This window comes from Rhinoderma darwinii, chromosome 3 (genome assembly GCF_050947455.1).
Source record: "Rhinoderma darwinii isolate aRhiDar2 chromosome 3, aRhiDar2.hap1, whole genome shotgun sequence".
Lineage (NCBI taxonomy): Eukaryota > Metazoa > Chordata > Amphibia > Anura > Rhinodermatidae > Rhinoderma > Rhinoderma darwinii.
This window is the reverse complement of record NC_134689.1, coordinates 347,611,362-347,633,392: the sequence shown is the minus strand read 5'-3', so window position 1 is coordinate 347,633,392 and position 22,031 is coordinate 347,611,362. Positions and strand designations below refer to the sequence as shown.

At 43.2% G+C, this 22,031-nt stretch overlaps 1 protein-coding gene across 6 annotated transcripts in view; it reads right to left on the bottom strand.

Annotated features, from left to right (window-relative positions):
• The window catches only part of LOC142749896 (disintegrin and metalloproteinase domain-containing protein 9-like), a 146,690-nt gene that overhangs the window by 36,042 nt on the left and 88,617 nt on the right, over nucleotides 1–22,031 (bottom strand). For 4 of the 6 annotated variants that reach the window (XM_075858461.1, XM_075858465.1, XM_075858462.1 and 1 more), the window contains exons 14-18: nucleotides 15,899–15,991; nucleotides 14,590–14,785; nucleotides 13,422–13,524; nucleotides 7,828–8,011; nucleotides 5,278–5,358 (exon numbers count right to left, since the gene is read on the bottom strand). In XM_075858461.1, the coding sequence (XP_075714576.1) occupies nucleotides 5,278–5,358; nucleotides 7,828–8,011; nucleotides 13,422–13,524; nucleotides 14,590–14,785; nucleotides 15,899–15,991 (657 nt within the window). Of the gene's footprint in view, nucleotides 1–1,075; nucleotides 1,150–5,277; nucleotides 5,359–7,827; nucleotides 8,012–13,421; nucleotides 13,525–14,589; nucleotides 14,786–15,898; nucleotides 15,992–22,031 lie in introns of all 6 variants that reach the window. The other 2 variants (XR_012882501.1, XR_012882502.1) reach the window with 1 other exon arrangement.

Below are 22,031 nucleotides of genomic sequence, written 5' to 3'. Positions count from 1 at the left end.
CGGTTTAGACTGTATTATCATTATGGCTGCCAGAAGATACAGCGTTGAGGAAGCCTATCAGATGCTATGCCCAGATACGGATTCTGCATCTGAAGTTGAGCTTTTAGGGTATGTGCACACGTAGTGACCAAAAACGTCTGAAAATACGGAGCTGTTTTCAAGGGAAAACAGACCCTGATTTTCAGACATTTTTTGAGCAACTCACGGTTTTCGCTGCGTTTTCGCTGCGTTTTTTACGTCCGTTTTTGGAGCTGTTTTCATTGGAGTCTATGAGAAAACGGCTCCAAAAACGTCCAAAGAAGTGTCCTGCACTTCTTTTGAAGAGGCTGTATTTTTACGCGTCGTCGTTTGACAGCTGTCAAACGACGACGCGTAAATGACAGGTTGTCTGCACAGTACGTCGGCAAACCCATTCAAATGAATGGGCAGATGTTTGCCGACGTATTGTAGCCCTATTTTCAGACGTAAAACGAGGCATAATACGCCTCGTTTACGTCTGAAAATAGGTCGTGTGAACCCAGCCTTACTTGAAAGCGAAAGCGAAAGTGTCGCTTCTAGGGATTCAAGTTGCGATGCAGAACGCATTTGTCCTGTACAAAAAATCAGCGGGCAGGGTGACATTCTTTGAATTTCAGGAGAAAGTGATTGAAGATCTCCTATTTCGATCTGCAGACCAGAGAGTAGTCCATGAGTCAGAGGATGTACACCGACTTGTTGAAAAACATTTTTTACACCCCATCCCTTCAACATCTAACCAAAAATACCCCAAAAAACGGTGTCGGGTCTGCAGCAAACGAGGACAGCGAAGTGAGTCACGATATTATTGTTCCGCTTGTCCTTCCAACCCTGGTCTATGCATAAGTCCCTGTTTTGTCCTTATCAATACACTATGGGCTTTATTACAGTTTTGTTCGGGTTTTTGGTGGACCTCTTACACCCGACAATACTTCTAGAAATAGCGACATTAATTTGGGGAGTAGTGGCCCTTTACTGTATCTATACATACGGTGTGGTACACTGCCCCTTTATATATTCTACAGGTGATTGGTTGTTTTGTGCACATGGCGGTTCCTACCTTGCCGGGCAGGGGCTTGTTATGGTGTACCGCGTCACTTGGCACATTCGTCCCTTATATAGGTATTGATGGAGCTAAAGAAACATTGTATGACCAGTCACTTTGAATAATAAAGTCATTACAGCCCTACAAATTTTCTTTCATCCTGTGAACATGCTCTAGTTTTCCACATAGCTGGATACATTCTTCCTCCTTTTTTTTGGATATATTGCCTTTTTCCGCCAACAGTTTAATACATTTTCCCACTCTAACTTACTATATATCAGAGCGGGTTGATATACATAATGTCTATGGACTGACATGATTTCAGGACGGCTACTTTCTTAGCACGACATAGTCATAGGGTGTAGAAACTGTTAGGGACATCTATTTCTCAATCTAGAAAAGTAGAATCCTCCCATTTTCAAAGCAAAATGTGTGTCCTGAAAGCCTCCGGGTGCTCCCTTCCTTTTGGGTCCTGCCGTGTGTCCAGGAAACACATTAGGGCCACAATGGGGATATTTTTGAACACAGGAGAAACAGGGTGATACATTTTCTGGTGCATTTCCTTATTCTCATGTCCTCTGCACAAGAAATCTGACCTTAAAATGACACATTTGTGAAAAAAAGTGAAATAAAATGTTCTTTCCACCTGCTTTGCATTAATTCCTGCGAAAACTGTGGGGTCAAAATACTTAGTACACACCTAGATGAATACCTTAAGCGGTCTAGTTTTCAAAATGGGGTAATTTATGGGGAGTTTCTATCTTTTTGGCAGCTCTGTGCCTCTATAAATGTGTAATGGGACCTGAAACATTTTCAAGCAAAATGTGTGTCCTGAAAGTCTTCGGGCGCTACCTCCCTTTCGGGCCCTGCCGTGTGTCCAGGCAACGCATTAGGGTCACAATGGGGGCATTTTTGAAAACGGGAGAAACAGGGTGATAGATTTTGGGGGGTGTTTCTTCATTCTCATGGTCGCTTTACAAAGAAATCGGTCTTCAAAGTGATACTTTTATATAAAAAGTGGTTTTTTTTTTTATTTCACCTGCTATACATTAAATTTAGCAAAAAGCTGTGGGGTCAAAATACTCACTACAGCCCTAGATAAATACCTTAAGGTGTCTAGTTTTCTAAATGGGGTCGTTTATGGGGAGTTTCTATCGTTCTGGTAGTTCAAAACCTCTCCAAATGTACAGTGGGGCCTAAAACATTTTCAAGCAAAAATGAGACCTGAATACCTCCGGTTGCTCCCTTCCTTTCGGGCCCTGCCGTGTGTCCAGGCAACGCATTAGGGTCACAATGTGGGCATTTTTGAAAACAGGAGAAACAGGGTGATAGATTTTGGGGTGCATTTCTTCATTCTCATGGTCGCTTTACAAAGAAATCGGTCTTCAAAGTGATAATTTTATGAAAAAAGTGAAATTATATGTTTTTACGCCTGCTTTGCATGAATTCTTACAAAAAAACTGTGGGGTCAAAATACTTACAACACCCCTTAATAAATACCTTAAGGGGTGTAGTTTTCAAAATGGTGTCACTTGTGGGGGTTTCCACCATTCTGACACCTATGAGCCTCTGAAAACCTGGCTTGGTGCAGGAAAACAAAATGTACTTCAAAATGTATAAAATCATTACTAAACTTGTAAGTCTTCTAAATTGCTCAAAAAAAAAGCGATGGAAATATATATTTATTAAAAAAATTTGTACAGTATGTATGTACATATGTGACATATTGCAGTTAAAAATAGGGAAAAATTATAATTTTTACAAAATTTCTTCAATTTTTCTATTTTTTCACTAATTTCCGCAAATCGTATCAGTCTACTTTTACCACTAAAATAAAGTACAACATGTGACGAAAAAACAATGTCAGAATTACTTGGATATTCAAAACTTTCGCACAGTTATTCTCTGATAAAGTCAGACATACCAGATTTAACAAATCTGGCTTGGTCATTAAGGTCTTTTCAGGCCCGGTCATTAAGGGGTTAAATGTATCTGTTTGTAAGACAGATAGTTATACTATACAAAATAATTGCTAATTAACATTTCCCATATGTCTACTTTAGATTGGCATCATTTTTTGAACATCCTTTATTTTTCTAGGACGTTACAAGGCTTAGAACTTTTGCAGAAATTTCTCACATTTTTAAGAAAATTTCAAAAGGATTTTTTTTACAAGGACCAGTTCAGATGTGAAGTGGCTTTTAAAGGTTATATATTTTAGAAACCCATATACATCACCCCATTTTAAAATCTGCACACTTCAAAGTATTCAAAACAGCATTTAGAATGTTTCTTAACCCATTAGAAGTTTCACAAGAATTAAAGCAAAGTATAGGTGAAATCGATGAATTTCATTTTTTTTTCTTCAGAAATTACAATTTTTAATCCATTTTTTTCTGTAACACAGAAGGTTTTTACCAGAGAAACGTAACTCAATATTTATTTTCCGGATTCTGCAGTCTTTAGAAATATCCCACATGTGGCTCTAGTGTGCCAATGGACCGAAACACAGGCCTCAGAAGCAAAGAAGCACCTAGAGGATTTTGGGGCCTTCTGTTTATTAGATTATATCTTAGGCACCATGTCAAGTTTGAAGAGGTCTTGTGATGCTAAAACAAAGGACACAACAAAAAAGACCCCATTTTGGAAACTACACTCCACAAAACGCACCATTTCCTGTATTTTTCACAATGTTGGGAGATGGTGATATATCTCCCCTGAAAAACGCAGAAATTCTGTGCACTTTCCGCAGCAGGAATTGACATGCTGTGGTCCAAAAAATACGCACCGCATGTAAATTTCTGGTCAGAATTTTTACGCTGGGTGAGGATGTAATTTGTTAAATATCACCCACTTTGCTGCTACTGTATTCTGCTGCGCATTTTCCGTCCACAATTCTGAACGGAAAATACGCAGCCATTCCGCTACATGTGGACAAGCCCTTAGGGCCAGCTCACACGTTGCGTAAATACTGCGGATTTTCCGCAACAGAATTTGTTGCGGAAAATCTGCAGAAAATACAGTAGCAGCAAAGTGGATGAGGTAAAACAAATCTCAGCCACACGCTGCGTAAATACTGAGCGGAAATACCGCTCAGAAATTGACCTGCTGTGCGGAAATTCATTCCTCAGCATGTCAATTGTCTTTACGTAAACGCTGCTTATATGTTGCGGGATTTCCCCATTGAATTCAATGGGGATATAAATCCTGCATCAAATAGTAGTTGTTCTGTGTTTTGTGGCAGATTCGCTGCGATCCCGCCGAAAAAAAACGGACCTCAGAAAAAAAATAACAACATTGAAACTTACCTAGGAGTCTATGTTTCATCCACCTGGGATGACGCTTCATCCCATGTGACCACTGCAGCCTGTGATTGTCATCCCAGGAGGCCGGTCTGCTAGCGGTGCTGCAGTTTTTCGAAGCTTGGTGCGCGTTTGGTGCACTTTTTCACCCGGAATTCCCTGCGGCGCACAGGGCGGATGCGCTGCGTGCTATTACGCAGTGTATCTGCCCCGGGTGAAGTCACACGCAGCAGATTGTGCTGCAGACATTTCTGCGACTGAAAATCAGTTCCATTCATCTGAACGTAAGGGTATGTTCACACGGAGTGAATTCAGACATTTTACACCTCCAAACATCTGCCCATTGATTTCAATGAGAAAATGGCATTCTGTTCCGACGGGGTGTTTTTTTACGCTGCTGTTTTTCAAAACTACCGCGTAAAAAAACTGCCGCGAAAAAGAAGTACATGTCACTTCTTCAGCCATTTATGGAGACGTTTTTCATTGACTATAGAAAAACAGCTCCAAAAACAGCTGTAAAATACGAGATTTTTTATTCAAAAAACGTCTGAAAATCATATTTTGAGACGTTTTTTTATTTTGTGTGTGCACATACTCTTACATGGAGAAATCCATACACCTGCTGCAGAAACAACCTCATTCAGATGAATAGGGCTAATTTTTAGTCACAGGAATTTCTTTAACAAAATCTGCCATGTGTGACTGCGCCTTCACACTACCTCAAGCTCAATGTTGCAGAGGGTAAAATATTCCATAATTGTCTTGCACACATTTGCTGACTGCTTTGCCTTCTTCCATAAAATATATTTTTTTATCCCTGCTATAAAGAGAAACCTTTCTGTTGCTGTCTCTTATGGAAATCTGGTTGAAAAACACAAGTCTGTGCCATTAATACAAATATGTCTCTGCACTCACCCCCTTTCCGCCACACTTCCTCTTTGCGTCACAGTCATGTTCTAGTACTGAGAAAGTCACACATTTTCTGTCCAGACAAATCTTAACAAAAGAAACAATGTCACTAAATGTAACATAAGACTAACAAAATATATAAATGAAGATATATATATATATATATATATATATATATATATATATATATATATATATATAAAACATACACCTCAACAGAACTTTTCTATTGACCTGTCTATAAATAATAATTGTATAATCATCACATTCTGATGTCAGAAGCTGATGAATATGAGTGGCGCTACAGTCTCCTGTTGTAGGAGCGGTCTGTTAGGGTATGTGCACACGATAACTGCATTTACGTCTGAAATTACGGAGCTGTTTTCAGGAGAAAACAGCTCCTGAATTGCAGACGTAATTGCTCGTACTCGCGTTTTGCGAGGCGTCAATTACGGGTGTAATTTGGAGCTCTTCTTCATTGGATTCAATGAAAAACGGCTCCAATTACGTCCCAAGAAGTGTCCTGCACTTCTTTGACGAGGCTGTTATTTTACGCGCCGTCTTTTGACAGCAACGCGTAAAATGACAGGTCGTCGGCACAGAACATCTGCAAACCCATTGAAATGAATGGGCAGATGTTTGCCGACGTATTGGAGATGTGTTTTCAGGCGTAATTCGAGGCGTAAAACGCCTCCATTATGTCTGAAAATAGGTCGTGTGAACCCAGCCTTACAGATCGCTTCTGCAGGAAGTTCATTATCCTGTGCCAACCATTGATTCTAGTGATTCCTCGCTCTTTAAAAAGAGTTAACAGCTCCATTGTGAATTTTACAGTTCTGTGCCTCAGCCGGACATCATAATATACACCTAAATGCTGCAGACCTTTATATCAATCAATTATTCAAACAATCAATTAATGGTGGACAGAACACGCAACGGATTTAGTTACGGAAAATCCGCAGCATAATACAGTAGCAGCAAAGTGGATGAAATTTGAACAAATCTCATCCACTCGCTGTGGAAATAAGCGTAAAAAACGCTCAGAAATTGAACGTTTTTTTAATCCGCAGCATGTCAACTGTATTTGGGTAATTTTACACTGGTAAAACACGCAACAAATAGCAGATGTTGCGATTCTTGTGGCAGAAAAGCTGCGATTTTTCCGCAAAGATCGCAACTCAGAAAAAAAAATCTATACTTACCAAGAGTTCTATGCTTCTTGTCCAGGCCGGCCTCCAGGGATGAAGTTTCATCCCATGTGGTCGCTGCAGCCAACCACAGACTGCAGCGGTCACATGGGATGAAACGTCATCCCAGGGATGCAAGACATCAGGACGTCAGAGGGACGGGTCATCATGGTAAGTATTTTCATTTTTATTTTTTTCTGTGCAGGATTTCCGCAGCGGACCTTTCGGCCAAAAAACTGCACAACAATTTGGTGCGGTTTTTCATCCGGAATTGCCTGCGGCCCTTATGCAGCGTATCCGCCCTGTGTGAACGTAGCCTGACTGTTCAAGAAGAGGGTCTGCAGGCGCTTAGGTGTGTATAATAAGGAATAATGTACCCCTTGTTATATGGGTTTGAGAATACTATAAATCACTCTAAGTTTTGTAACCTGTTAGGGTATGTTCACACGCTTATTAAAAAATGTCTGGAAATACGGAGCTGTTTTCAAGGGAAGGCAGCTCCAGAATTTCAGCCGTTTTATAAGCAAACTCGCGTTTTTCGCAGCATTTTTTACGGCCCTTTTTGGAGCTGTTTTTCTATAGAGTCAATGGAAAACGGCTCCAAAAACGGCTCAAGAAGTGACATGCACTTCTTTTTCACAGGCATTTTTTAACGTGGCCGTTTTTCAAAATGGCCGCGTAAAAAGATGCCCTGTTGGAACAGAACGCCGTATTTCCCATTGAAATCAATGGGCAGATGTTTGGAGGCGTTCTGCTTCCGATTTTTCTGCCGTTTACGGCCCAAAAAACGGCCAAAAATAAGCCGTGTGAACATACCCCTAGGCTGTGTTCAGGTGTTTCCCACAGAGAGTGTTTCAAAGAGTGTGAATCTGTGGCACAATCCGTTGCAAAATCTGCAGCGTGCCCTCAAACCTTCATTCTTTATTTTCGTCACAGAACTCTTAGATGACTTCTAATATTCTTATCATTTACAGTATAGGGTGCAATATCCTATACATTTTTAAACGATTCACACCGTAGATTTTTCACCGATTTTCGGTAAGGCTTCGGCACTGAAAATCTGCCTCAATTTACAGTACCATGCATATGGATGGAGTTTTCAAAACTCCATCCAAATGTAGCTGACAATAATCTGCGCAGAATTCGGGGCATGCTGCAGATGTGTTCTAGGCTAATATACACTAATATAAATTTAGTCCCAGGCTCCAATTTCTGGATAATTTCTTTGGGAAGAAGGTGAGCACTTCATGTTTCATCCATAGATGCTAAATAAGTCTATGGGATCTTTCCGTTTAATCTGTCTGCATGTAAAGAAAAACCTACTTTCATGTTGGCTATTGCCCCCTTTATTATTATTATATAGACGTACCTTTCCTTTGTCACATAATGCCCCATCTGGCACAACTCCCTGGTCACAGGATCCTTCATGGTGGCAGAAATCGAGACCCCAGCACAGAATGTCTCCTACAGGAGTTGTTATATAGGAGGCTGGTTTATGATGAGTTAGATTGCTGCTCACATTATAGCACTGAACCTGTCCACACATTACATCCCTGCCAGGAAAAGAAAACTAAAATTAGACTAATTTTAAATATTTATCCAATATTAAAGCTTAACCTTTACAATGTCTGACCAGATTCTAGTAAAGACAGTTTAATATACGGCAATTATAAAGATAAACTTAAAGAAGCACTCCGGAAAAAATCTGTTTCCTTTCCCTCCGTTTGTAAATTAGGTTAGGTAAAAGGCAGTGAAAGTAAGGGCTTGTGCACATGTAATGGAATTACTGCAGAAAATTTCTGCAGCAATTCTGCAGAAACAAGCAGTATTTCCACTGCGGAAAAACGGCAACATTTCCTGTGTTTTTGACTGCAGAAAATGGTGCAATTCAGTCCACTTTCTGCAGCAGGAATTGACGAGCTGCCGTACGAAAAATAGGCACCGCAGGTACATTTCTGGTAGGAAATTTTACGTAGAGTGTGGATGACATTTGTTAAATCTCACCCACTGTAACGTCCGCGGTCGCAGACTGCAGACTCCTATCATCCTGCAGACGTCTTCCTCCACAGAGATGCCAGCACATGCGGCCGCCCTGTCCTGCAGTGATCAGCAGGGTGCGCGCTCGAGCTCATTCCCGGGCTTAATGGGCCAGAGCACACACATGTTTTAGATTTGACTGATTGCTCCCAGATCACCCTGGACTATAAGAAAGGCCCTGCCCTTCTGATCCATGCCTGAGCATTGTTAGTATTCCCATGTCAGTCTTGCAAATGGTCTCTTAGTGTTATCCTGTTCCTGTTGTTACCCGTGCCCTGTTACCTGTATCCTGTGCTGTGTCCTTGTCCCTGAGCTGGTTAGTATTGGAGTCGTGTCCTATTGCACCTGCTGTTGTCTGCCACATCCAGTGTCATCTTGCACATCCAGTGTGATCCGCTATGTCTGGCGTAACCTGCTGCACCCACCTCCATCCGTGCTAAAGCCTCGGCCACTGTCTGGACTATTCCGGTACCCTAGCGCGGGACTTTTTGGGTGCTCTGTTGCTTGGCCAGTTGCCTCCCCGTTTCGGCGGTGCGGCCTAGTGGGTCCACATACCCACAGACCGTGACACCCACTTTGCTGCTACTGTAGTCTGCTGCGTATTTTCTGTCTGCAATTGCAGATGGAAAATATGCAGCAATTCAGCTACGTGCTGACAAGCCCTAATTCTCTTCTGGATTTATTGTAAATTTATCTGCTTTGTTCCGTCCGGCCGTTAGGTCACATGACCCGCACTCTGACTCTCTGAATCCTACAATGTCTACTTTCTAGGGTATCCTATAGCCTTACATTTTTCCATCATCTCATTAAGACCACAATCAAGCCTATAAGGTTTGTTAATTATTCTTTTGGTCCTCAGCAATAGGCTGATTGATAAATATTTTACCATACTTCTCGGGTGTGAACTGTAAAAATGCAATAAGTTATTCCTGTCAGCGGGCTTGACAAAAAGGTCTGTGGAAATAGATTTGTGGTTATTGCCATGAGCCACATATTGGCTTTTCACAGATATGCCCTGCATACAGGATTGAATGGTGGGGGATTAGTCACCTAGGCACATTATTTTGCGACCACCTGACCTGGCCACAGTTGACTTTTTCACTTGTAATTGAGGGGAAGGTAAACAGTGCACTCCTGTTGCGTACTGTGTGTATACATATATACTTCTCTCTGAGAGTGCGTTTAGACCCATAATGGTGCCTTTCATTTACAGGGTGCATCACTCCAGCAGGTGGAAGGGGGCACTGCTCTGGCTCCCTTCCCTGCTTGTTTTTCAGAAGCGCTGGGGCCAGTGACTCAGCAGCTGCCTTTCCGCCAAGGCGCTTCTACTCAGTAGCATCGCTACCGCTCTAGCAACAATAGCGACTGCTATTGGCAACACTGGGCATGAGGGCGTCCGTGCCGCCCGTCTGGACAGGCACCCCCATGGCTGGTGGCAACACTAAAAGCAGCTGTGTCTGCTACAGCGGCAGCGACGCCAAATTCAGTAGTATCTGCATCCTTAGGACGCAGATACTATTGAACACTATAGCAGGGCAGGGAGGTATCTCCCTGCTCTGCTATCTACCTGCGCTACTGTAGCTCCCTGAAGGAGTGGAATCCCCCTGTGGCCAGGGATTCCGCTCCTGGACGGAGTGCTTGATGTCTCTGTCCATATATGGACAGTGACATCAGGGGCAACTCATGTAGCGGAATCCCCGTCCACAGCGTTACTGTGAGTGCGGACTGATGGTCATTTTACTGTGAGTGGGGGGGGGGGGCTGATGGTCTTCAAGTGGTTTCCACCTCTGACCTCCAATTGAAACTAACAGGAGGCAGAAAATACCTGCAGCGCTCGTTTGGAGTGCTTTTTTGCCTGTGTCTTTTGCATTAGCTCCAACAGCTTAAAAAAACGCAAAAACGAAACGTCAAATAACGCTGTCAGTTCAGAATCTGCCTCAAAATTCCTGAAGAAGTTATGAGGACATTTTTTTTCTGCCTTACAAAAAATGCTGTGTGAACATACCCTAAGAGTGTAGTGCTTGTTCTTAGCTGTTTTCTGTCTTTCTCGAAACAATTTTTGGTAGGGGTGCCCTGAAGAAATGTAATTTTTTCCAGGGGTGCCTCGAGTCCGAAAAGGTTGGGAAACTCTGTACTAGTCTACAGGATCACGCCGGCCTACGCAAGGAACCCGTTGTTGGCGTTGTGGAGCAGTTCATTTCGTCGTGGGAACGGGGCCTAGGTGAGTACAGTTTTTTTTTGTTTGGGGCGGTCTACAAGGGGGAGGTGGGGGGCTGTATGGCACTGTCTACATGGGGGGTGGTGGGGGGTTATATAGCACTATCTACAAGGAAAAGGTGGGGGCTGTATGGCACGGTCTACAAGGAGGAGGTGTGGGATTATGGCACTGTCTACAGGGAGGCTGTATGGCACAATATACAGGGGGGGCACTATCTACAAGGTGGGGGCTGTGTGTGGCAGCCAGGGGAGGAGGGCATCATACTGTGTGGAGGCCACTAAGCAGACATTATACTGTGTAGGGGCAATACACGGGGCAATATACTGTGTGTGGCACTTAGGTGTCATAATACCGTGTGGGCACAATTAGAGGAGAAAACACTGTCCTTGAAAGGGTTATAATATATAATATTATTATTATACTGTATGGGGCACTAAAGGGGCATTATACTCTGTGGGGACACTATATAGGGCATTATAGTGGGGGGTATTATACTTTTCATGGGGCATTCTTTTTATGATGGGGGTGGGGCGCCGAAAGATAATTTTCGCACAGGGCGGCATCTATCCTAAGGTGCATTTGATCATCCGAAGTGGTGACCCAATGTTGAATGGATCGAGGATATCAGACCATCTGTGTATCATTTTAATTTAACAATATTTTGTTTGGGGAGGGTTATCGATCCAGGTCTAGTTACTTGACCTCTAGCCTAGAACAATATGGGGTTAATCTATTTTTCATCTCCCTGCTCCCCTTGTTTGTGTCCATTCAATTTTCCCTTAGCGGCACTAACAGCTTTATCTATATGCCCAGCTTTAACATGGCCGCACTGTGGTTATTTTCATCTGCGCATGCGTGGACATGCGCAATGAGGTGACTCAACTTTGACCGTTTTATTTGAGTGTGATTTTCGATAATACACATTGAGCCTTCTCACACTATGGTTAATGTCATCAATGCTATTATATGTTTTCAGGTGATAATTATAAGTGATTATGTATAATTATAATACTATGGCACTATTTTAGCACTTTCGAAATACCGATGTTTTTATGCATTGTGTTAAATGGTCTACACTTGGTAATTGTGTTATTCATGTTCTAAAGTGGAACTTTATATGTGGATTTATTATTAATTACTCTTTTTGTACATTTTATTACCTCTTAATTGAAGTTCATATATATTTGTATATATAGCTGTTACCACATGCTGTTACTAGCTTGAAAAAAGCTCTATGGTAGAGCTGAAACTTTGCACCTGACTGATGGATCAATAAAGCACCAAACAGTGCTGCCTGATTTTTGTATCCGTCCGTTCTATCTATCTATCTATCTATCTATCTATCTATCTATCTATCTATCTATCTATCTATCTATCTATCTATCTATCTATCTATCTATCTATCTATCTATCTATCTATCTATCTATCTATCTATCCATCCTAATTTATCCATCTGTCTATTCTAATCTATCCATCTATCTATCCTAATCTACAATTCTATGTTATCTGCAGTAACAAAAAGTAATAGAACAGCTTTGCTAGATTTAGAGGCATAACTTGTAGATAGCACAAAATCTGACACAGGGCCCCTGTCTGCTGTCTTGAAATGTGGCAGAAGGGACCTCTGGCTGTATCAGAACTGTTAATGTGAAAGTCTGAACACAATGGGACAGATTTATTAATATGTTGTAAATTCAAATTCTCACATAGTAAACAGATTCTATGAAGCACCATAACATTTGAAAATCCATCCCAGTTCTTTTACAGTGCGTTTTGTTAGGTATTGTAAATGCGTGCAGTCCTATAGTGCCTCGTACTAAAGTAATATTATTGTGGAAGATATGAGGATTAGGTTCTGTTCACACCAGTTTAATGCATGTTACTTTGATCATGACTGCTTAACTGATGAATTGTTCCCTCAGCTATCCAATCCATCACCTACTGACAATAATAGGAAAAGAAGGAACACCATTTATTTCACAGCTATTTTACTTCCAGTGCCATTTATTAAAGGGGTTTTCTGGGACTTTGATATTAATGGCCTGTCCTTAGAATAGACCATCAATATATGATCGGTGGGGGTCTGCATCACCGCTGATCTGCTAAATGAAAAGGCCATGTTGCTTTACCCAGGGGCGTAGCTAAGGGGGGCAGGCGGGGCATGTGCCGCGGGCGCAACTAAGAGGGAAGGTGGGGGGCACCAAGGCCGCACTATCTACGACAGCGGCCTGCTGCCTCTCTGAGGGGGAGGCAGTGCCACTGAAACCAGCCGCCGCGGCCCCCTTCTGCACTTTAATTGTACCTGCGTCTTGACTTCCTGTCCACACATGAGACACTGTGGCAGCTAGAGAGTCTTATTGCTGGTCACATGACACAGCTGAGGACCAGAAGCGGGTGGATAACTCACAAATACAGCCACCGGTAAGAAGATTACATTCCCCACAATTTACATAATGTACATTTTTGTGTGAGTGCTTCTTTAATAAAGCTGAGCCACAATACCAGACACCAGACACAACCTGAGGACAGATGTGGCGTTGTTTCTAGAAGAAAGCAGCCACATTCTTCGAATACTGTACAACACCTCAAAGTTAGCTGCACTGTTACTTAGGAGGGGGCTCTTAGCCAAATTTTTTGTCATGGGGCATCTACCAACCTTTATCCAGCCCTAAACACATAATAGAAGCCAGACTAAACAATAACATACCCAATGTCACATTGAAGCAACTCGCCCTCTGTACCACAGTTTCCAAACCTGTCCCCAGCAGTGTTCACAGACTGGAAGCAGGAAAGAGGAGCCACACTGGCACCTGTAAGAGGGAAAAGAACAATCATTAGCAGTTTTCATGTAATGCAAAATAACCAATGGCCCCTACATTCCTATTATGACTTTACACTTGTAATAACCGTAATCTTCTACATTCATCACTTATACCAGTCTCAGACACATTATATATGATAAGGGCATAAATGTGATCAAAGTTAAATACAGCCACTGGTAGTCAGGACTCTGCTTGTAGTGCCATATTCTGGGTATACCGCTCTACTTCTCTTCCTTGACTGCAGTGGGGCAGCATTTTTTGCAGACATTTCATATATGCACCATATCATCAATATGGTAGCATGGGATTGGCTCCAAAGTCAGCGCCAAATGAGGTCGTCTTCTGCTGGACCTTTTGGGCTCATTATTATGTCAGAGTCTGGGCCTCTGGTACTCTAGTGGGCCAGTTTAACCCTTTCTACCTATACTGACCTCTAATGGCAAAGACTAGCAAAGCAACAGCTACTAATAGGCGAGAAAAAGGTAAATATGTTGTACTCTACTATGAGGATGGGATTACAATGAGTGGCACTATTATGGCTATTATGTGATACTATAATGACTGTTGGGAGAGTATCATTATGGGCATTAATATGAGGCTGCCACTAACGGGCACTACTAAGTATTGTCTTCAGTATTGCTTTAGAAGATTTTGTGCTTCTACACCTAAAAATGCCCTGATGATCGGTGGGGGTCTTACCACTGTTACCTCCGTCGATCCAGAGAATGAAAGAACTAGGAATTTAGGATCTTCTTTCATCTCTCCAATTAATAAAACTTGCAGCAAAAAAACTCTAAGTAATCTGTGACATATAGGGCATGCTGCAGATTTGGAAATCCTTTGCTTGCCCCTAAATCTGTGTAAAACCCATTCACTTGTATTATACTGCAAATTGTTGGGGATTTTTTGAATGGAATCCACACTGGAATTCTGGAACAAATAGGCCATGCGTGAACATAGTCTTATATGGTCATTGAAATGAAACTTTACTACTGTTCTTCAGGGTACCACTTATGCCAATTTTGCCGGTGGAATAGATAAGAGTTTACATACCTCTCCCAAATATCCTTTGGCAGTGTTCATTGTAATCATAGCAGTTTTTCTTGTAGCACACGGACTGCCCATCATTACAAGGAGAACCATTCTGCTGATATACGTCTTCAGGGCAGGTGCTGGATTTACCATCACAATACTCTGCAAGGTCACACTCTGTGCTGGGTTTCCTGCATACTGTGCCACCTGTCACCAACTGAGAACACACAGATACAAAGAATCATCTCTCTACTAGTATTCCACTGGCATTGAATGAAATTAAATCCTTGCTTCTAATCAACTAGTAGAATTTTCCTGTGATAGGATCACATAATGTTTTATTTGGTTTTATGCGGGTCACCTTTGGCTGCTGCAGCTACATGTTCCTTTTGTTAAACTGCTACTTAGGCTTGTCTTCTTTCCTGACATGTCTGTTTTATTAAATATTTGTATTCCCCATAAAATAACAATTCTGTAGCATCTATTTTTAGGACTTTTCATAGTGCTGTTCCTCTGTTATTCCTCCTTGAAATATATCAATTGAAAACTGGAAGTACCAGAGGTCAGAGCCTCCCATCGATCATAATGTATGGGCATATGCTATCAATAGGACATTATATTAGAAGAAAAAAATACCTCTTCAATCTCGGTGGAAACTGAAAATTGCAGCAAGATCGGTTGAAATTCTAATGTGTATGCGGGATGCCTGCCAGACAGTAACATTTGCCTGTGTATAGCTATCAATTTATCATACCAGCTACTTTCCAAATACTGCATGCATGAAATGCAAATTTTATTTTATGGACTACAAAATCCTCAAGCTTAATACAACAAAGGTTGGGTAACTGTAAGCTCTATATCTCATGCTATGACAAGAATATTTTTAGACATCTATGTATTAATGCTAGTATTAAAACATACTGTAGGGAAAAGGACACAATAGACGAATAAATATATAGGACTAATGTGGAGATCCTTTAATAAAGTTACAAGAGAAAAAATAAAAACATACTGTAAATGATAAGAATATTAGTATTCACCAAGGAGATTGGTGACCGTATAAAAGCAGAAAGTCACAGACCAAGTGCATTTATACTAAGATTTTTAAGCTGCCATAGCCTACAAGGCTCCCATCAGAGGCATAACTTGAAGCTCCTGGGCCCAAAAGCAAAGTCTGTAATAAGGAACCCCAACTATCACATATATTGATCTCCTCATATGGGGTAGATTGATTTTGTGGGCCCCTCATGCTTCAGGGCCTGGGTGTGACCGAATCCTCTGCACCCCTATTGTTACACTCCTGGTTTCAATCTGAAATTATAATCCTCACCTTACACTTGTAGCAGCATGGTCCTGATAAACAAGTGGCATTCTCCTTTAGTTTACAGGTTACTGGGTTACAGCATGAATTAGTTAGACATACCTGCAAATAATACGATATTATAAAATATTACAGTATAGTATTAGGCATGCAAAGGCAAACTAATGAAAAACAAACAAAATAACATTGAAAGATTTAAGTTAGAGTTACCTTTTAAATAGAATGGTTTTATGGGGCATATTCGGGGCAATTCCACCTCAAAATCTTCTGACACGTCTGAAAATAACATTGGTGGGGTCCCACAGATCACCAGAACACCAGAACCCAATGCTTGATAAATGTCCAGACCCGTTTTGCATTTATCAGACATTGCCTTAGAATAGGGCTGGACTGGGAATAAAATCAGCCTTCACCCACAAATGTATTAAGGATGTATTAAGTACATATACTCGCTTAAAGCATATATACATATATTTACTACTTACATGTATACAGACATTAGCTACATATGAGGACACATACTGTACATACTTCATACTGTACACGTATACATAGAAAATTCGCTACATACAGACACACAAATACTGTACACAAACACATTCACTAAATACAGAATATCTCCTGACTTATGGTCTCAGGATTCCTCACTACTATGCCATACTTGCCAACAGCCCCGATTTTGGTGGGAGAATGTCGTGGACCGGACCACAGAAGGGTGGAGCTTATGCAAATGTTCATGAAAGTGGGCATTACCAGACAATTTTGGGGCGTTCTTGAGTGGAATGGTGGTGGGGCTTAAAATGTCTGGATTTGCTAAGTATGCTCTGCTTCTCTAGAGACTAGTATTGATGCTGCTCACTTATGCCCCAAATAGTACTTGAACCCCACTGCATAAGCTAGTTAGAGTACTGCCAAAATTCGCTAATTTTGTAGTATAGTTGAAAATTGTTATTTAAACTGCTCCCTATACACTTAAAGATACTACTCTGGATAGGCCATTAATATCTGATCAGTGGGGGTCCGACCCTGGGCACCCCTGCCAATCAGCTGTTTGAAGAGGCGGTTCACAGTATTACAGCCTACTCCCATTCGCTTGAATGGGAGAAAGCTGTAATACTGTGAACCACCGCTACAATTATTTTGGCGTTTTACAGTATGGAGCAGGGAAAGGAATGATGGGGAAGCAGCGATCGAACAAGCGCCACATCCCCTTCAAATAGCTGATCGGCGGGGGAGCCGAGAGTCTGACCCCCACCGATCAGATATTGATGTCATATTCTGTGGATAGGCCATCAATTTCTCAAAGTCTGGACTCCACAAATAACATCCTATGTGACGTGTCAGAAGCTGTAGCTCCAAAGTGTGTGGTGACAATCTCTCATTAGCCATATGTGACAGGACCACTGGAATACATAACTAGATTTACACACTCTTTACACATATGTTGCTTTTTAGGGCTATTACATGATCCCGGTAAAATTATTAAAGAGGAATACTCTACCAATTATCTACTAATATACTATTGGTGTGAATGCAGTGAACGACATTCGATTAAGTGACTGAATGATGAATTTAGAACGATTATTTTGCCAATAACGTTTTGTGTAAATGCGTGTCTATAATCAGTATTAGTTTGCTTACAGCAATCGTATCGATAATCGATCGTTAATACGAATATCTGCTTGTGTAAATGTGTCTCCTGGCAACTGAGAGAAGGAACAGGTTGTCAGTCCGGGCCTGCCTTAGAATCTCTTATGAAAATGTCCTACTAGCACCAAAGGAGTTTAAATGTTTTTTTCCCCCACCTCTAAAGGATCTGCCAGGCACAGCTTCAGGAGTTAACTTCCTTAGGTAATCAGTCTTCACTTGAGTCTATCTCTCTGAGACTGACTCCAGCTTCTACCACTCAGGCTGGCAGGCTTAGGAGTGGGAGAGCCTATCGCAGCCTGGCCAGACTCAGCTAGCTCCCGCCCTCTGTCTATTTATACCTGCCTTTCCTTTTCCTCCTTGCTTGTGATTCTTTCCGTGTGGTTTCCTGGCCCAGCTACAGCTCCTAACAATTTGATCCTGCTCCATTCTGACCCTGGCTTTCTGACTACTCTTCTGCTCTGCGTTTGGTACCTCGTGCTCTCCTGGTTTGACTTGGCTCGTTCACCACTCTGTTGCTCACGGTGTTGCCGTGGGCAACTGCCCCTTTCCCTTTGCTTTATAATCCCTTGTATGTTTTGTCTCGTGCACTTACTGAGCGTAGGGACCGCCGCCCAGTTGTACCCCGTCGCCTAGGGCGGGTCGTTGCAAGTAGGCAGGGACAGAGTGGCGGGTAGATTAGGGCTCACTTGTCCGTTTCCCTACCCCTATCATTACATAATCACAAGCCCATATACCTAGTCTACCCTGGTCCCTGACACTACTATGGACCCCCTTGAGACCCTGGCTCAGCAAATGCAGGGTCTCTCCCTACAGGTCCAGGCCCTGGCTCAGAAGGTCAACCAGCCTGAGGCTACCTTGGTGGTTCCCCTCACCTCAACTCCTGAACCCCACCTCAAGTTGCCCGACCGGTTCTCAGGGGACCGGAGGGCTTTTTTCTTCTTTCGGGAAAGTTGCAGGCTTTACTTTAGCTTAAAGCCCAACTCCTCAGGTTCTGAGAGCCAGCGAGTGGGTATAATTATGTTCCGGCTCCAGGACGGGCCCCAAGAATGGGCCTTCTCCTTGGCTCCTGACGCCCCTGAACTTTCCTCCGTTGATCTTTTCTTTTCTGCTCTCGGACTCATTTATGACGAGACTGACAAGACTGCCTTTGCCGAGAGTCAGCTGGTGACCTTACGTCAGGGTAAGAGACCTGTTGTGGAGTATTGTTCTGACTTTAGGAAGTGGTGCGTAGCTTCTCGGTGGAATGACCCTGCCTTAAGGTGCCAGTTTAGGTTGGGTCTGTCGAATGCCCTGAAAGACCTGCTAGTTAGCTATCCCTCTTCTGACTCCCTAGACCAGGTTATGGCTTTAGCGGTACGACTTGACCGACGTCTCAGGGAACGACAACGCGAACGTTTGTGTTTTCTCCTCCGACTCCCGCATGATGCCTCCCGAGGTTCCGTTGCTTCGTTCTTCCCCGGAAGACTCAGAGGTACCTATGCAACTCGGGGCCTTCGTGTCCCCCCAACAACGTAGAGATTTCCGCAGGAAGAATGGTCTCTGCTTCTACTATGGGGATGACAAGCATCAAGTGAACAACTGTCCTAAGCGTAAGAATGCAGCCGGAGAACTTCCGCGCCTAAGTGATCATCGGGGAGGTCACTTGGGCGCACAGGTATTTCCCGTAAATATGAAACGTAATAAGATCTTGCTTCCCTTTCAGATCTCTTTTGGTGGTAGGTCTGCTACCGGCAGCGCCTTCGTGGATTCAGGGTCCTCTGCTAATATCATGTCTGTGGAATTTGCTTTGTCTCTTGCTATGCCTTTGATTGATTTGCCTAAACCTGTCCCGGTAGTGGGTATCGACTCCACTCCTCTTGCTAATGGTTATTTTACACAGCATACCCCTGTTTTTGAACTCCTTGTTGGCTCCATGCATTTGGAGCAGTGCTCTGTACTGTTGATGCAGGGATTTTCGTCCGATTTGGTTTTAGGCCTTCCCTGGTTGCAGTTGCATAATCCCACGTTTGACTGGAATACTGGGGAGCTTACCAAATGGGGTAATGAAGGTTTGACGTCATGTTTTTCTGTTAATTCTATTTCTCCCCCTGAGGAGGTGAACACGCTACCTGAGTTTGTTCGGGACTTCGCTGATGTTTTCTCTAAGGAGGCCTCCGAAGTGTTACCTCCTCATAGAGAATACGATTGCGCTATCGAATTGGTACCAGGAGCTAAGCTTCCTAAGGGTAGGATATTTAATCTTTCTTGTCCCGAACGTGAAGCCATGAGAGAGTATATCCAGGAATGCCTGGCCAAGGGTTACATTCGCCCCTCTACTTCTCCGGTAGGTGCTGGCTTCTTCGTAGGGAAGAAGGATGGTGGTCTTAGGCCATGCAATGACTACCGTAACCTGAATAAGGTCACTGTAAGGAACCAGTATCCCCTTCCTTTGATTCCTGATCTCTTTAATCGATCAGGGGGCCCAATGGTTCTCTAAATTGGATCTACGGGGGGCGTATAACCTTATCCGCATCAAAGAGGGGGATGAGTGGAAGACTGCGTTTAACACGCCCGAAGGTCATTTCGAATACCTCGTCATGCCCTTTGGGTTGTGTAATGCGCCGGCGGTCTTCCAGAATTTCATAAATGAGATTTTGAGAAATTACCTGGGGATATTTCTTGTAGTGTACCTTGATGACATACTGGTGTTTTCCAAGGACTGGCCCTCCCACATTGAGCATGTCAGGAAGGTGCTCCAGGTCCTTCGGGAAAACAAACTGGTTGCAAAAACCGAAAAATGGGTGTTTGGGGTACAGGAGATACCATTTTTGGGTCAAATCCTCACTCATGAATTCCGCATGGACCCCGCCAAGGTTCAGGCTGTGGCAGAATGGGTCCAACCTGCCTCCCTGAAGGTGTTACAGTGTTTTTTGGTGTTCGCTAATTATTACAGGAGATTCATTGCTAACTTCTCGGTCATCGCTAAGCCTCTTACGGACCTCACTCGCAAAGGTGCTGATCTCCTCCACTGGTCTCCAGAGGCTGTCCAGGCTTTTGAGGTCCTTAAGAAGTGCTTTATCTCGGCCCCGGTGCTGGTTCAGCCCAACCAAATGGAGCCATTTATCGTGGAAGTTGATGCATCCGAGGTAGGAGTGGGGGCTGTCTTGTCCCAGGGTACCAGGTCCCTCACCCATCTCCGCCCCTGTGCCTACTTCTCCAGGAAGTTTTCGCCCACTGAGTGTAACTATGATATTGGCAACCGCGAACTCTTAGCCATTAAATGGGCATTTGAAGAGTGGCGCCACTTCCTGGAGGGGGCTAGGCACCAGGTAACGGTCCTTACCGACCACAAGAATCTGGTTTTCCTAGAATCTGCCCGGAGGCTAAACCCGTGACAAGCTCGATGGGCGCTATTTTTTACCAGATTCAACTTTTTGGTTACCTATAGGGCTGGGTCTAAAAATATTAAGGCCGATGCACTGTCGCGTAGCTTCATGGCCAGCCCTCCTTCGGAGGAAGATCCTGCTTGTATTTTGTCTCCCGGTATAATCATTTCTTCTATTGATTCTGATTTAGTCTTTGAAATTGCAGCTGATCAAGGTTCAGCCCCCGGGAACCTTCCTGAGGACAAGCTGTTTGTTCCCCTGCAATACCGGCTAAGGGTACTTAGGGAAAATCATGACTCCGCACTATCTGGTCATCCAGGCATCCTGGGTACCAAACACCTCATTGCCAGAAACTATTGGTGGCCTGGCTTGCCTAAAGACGTTAAGGCCTACGTCGCCGCTTGTGAGGTTTGTGCTAGGTCCAAGACTCCCAGGTCCCGACCAGCGGGCTTACTACGTTCGTTGCCCATTCCCCAGAGACCTTGGACACATATCTCCATGGATTTTATCACCGATTTGCCTCCATCCCAAGGCAAGTCGGTGGTGTGGGTGGTAGTAGACCGCTTCAGTAAGATGTGCCACTTTGTGCCCCTCAAGAAACTACCCAACGCCAAGACGTTAGCTACCTTGTTTGTCAAACACATCCTGCGTCTCCATGGGGTCCCTGTCAATATTGTTTCGGACAGAGGGGTACAATTTGTTTCTTTGTTTTGGAGAGCCTTCTGTAAGAAGTTGGAGATTGATCTGTCCTTCTCCTCTGCTTTCCATCCTGAAACCAATGGCCAAACTGAGAGGACTAATCAATCTCTAGAACAATATTTAAGGTGTTTTATCTCTGACTGTCAATATGATTGGGTCTCATTCATTCCCCTCGCTGAATTTTCCCTTAATAACCGGGTCAGTAACTCGTCAGGGGTCTCCCCCTTTTTCTGTAATTTTGGGTTTAATCCACGATTCTCCTCCGTTTCACCTGGTAGTTCCAACAATCCCGAGGTAGAGGTCGTTCATCGGGAACTGTGCACAGTCTGGGCCCAGGTTCAGAAGAACCTAGAGGCGTCCCAGAGCGTACAAAAAACTCAGGCTGATAGAAAACGTTCTGCTAACCCCTTGTTTATGGTCGGGGATCT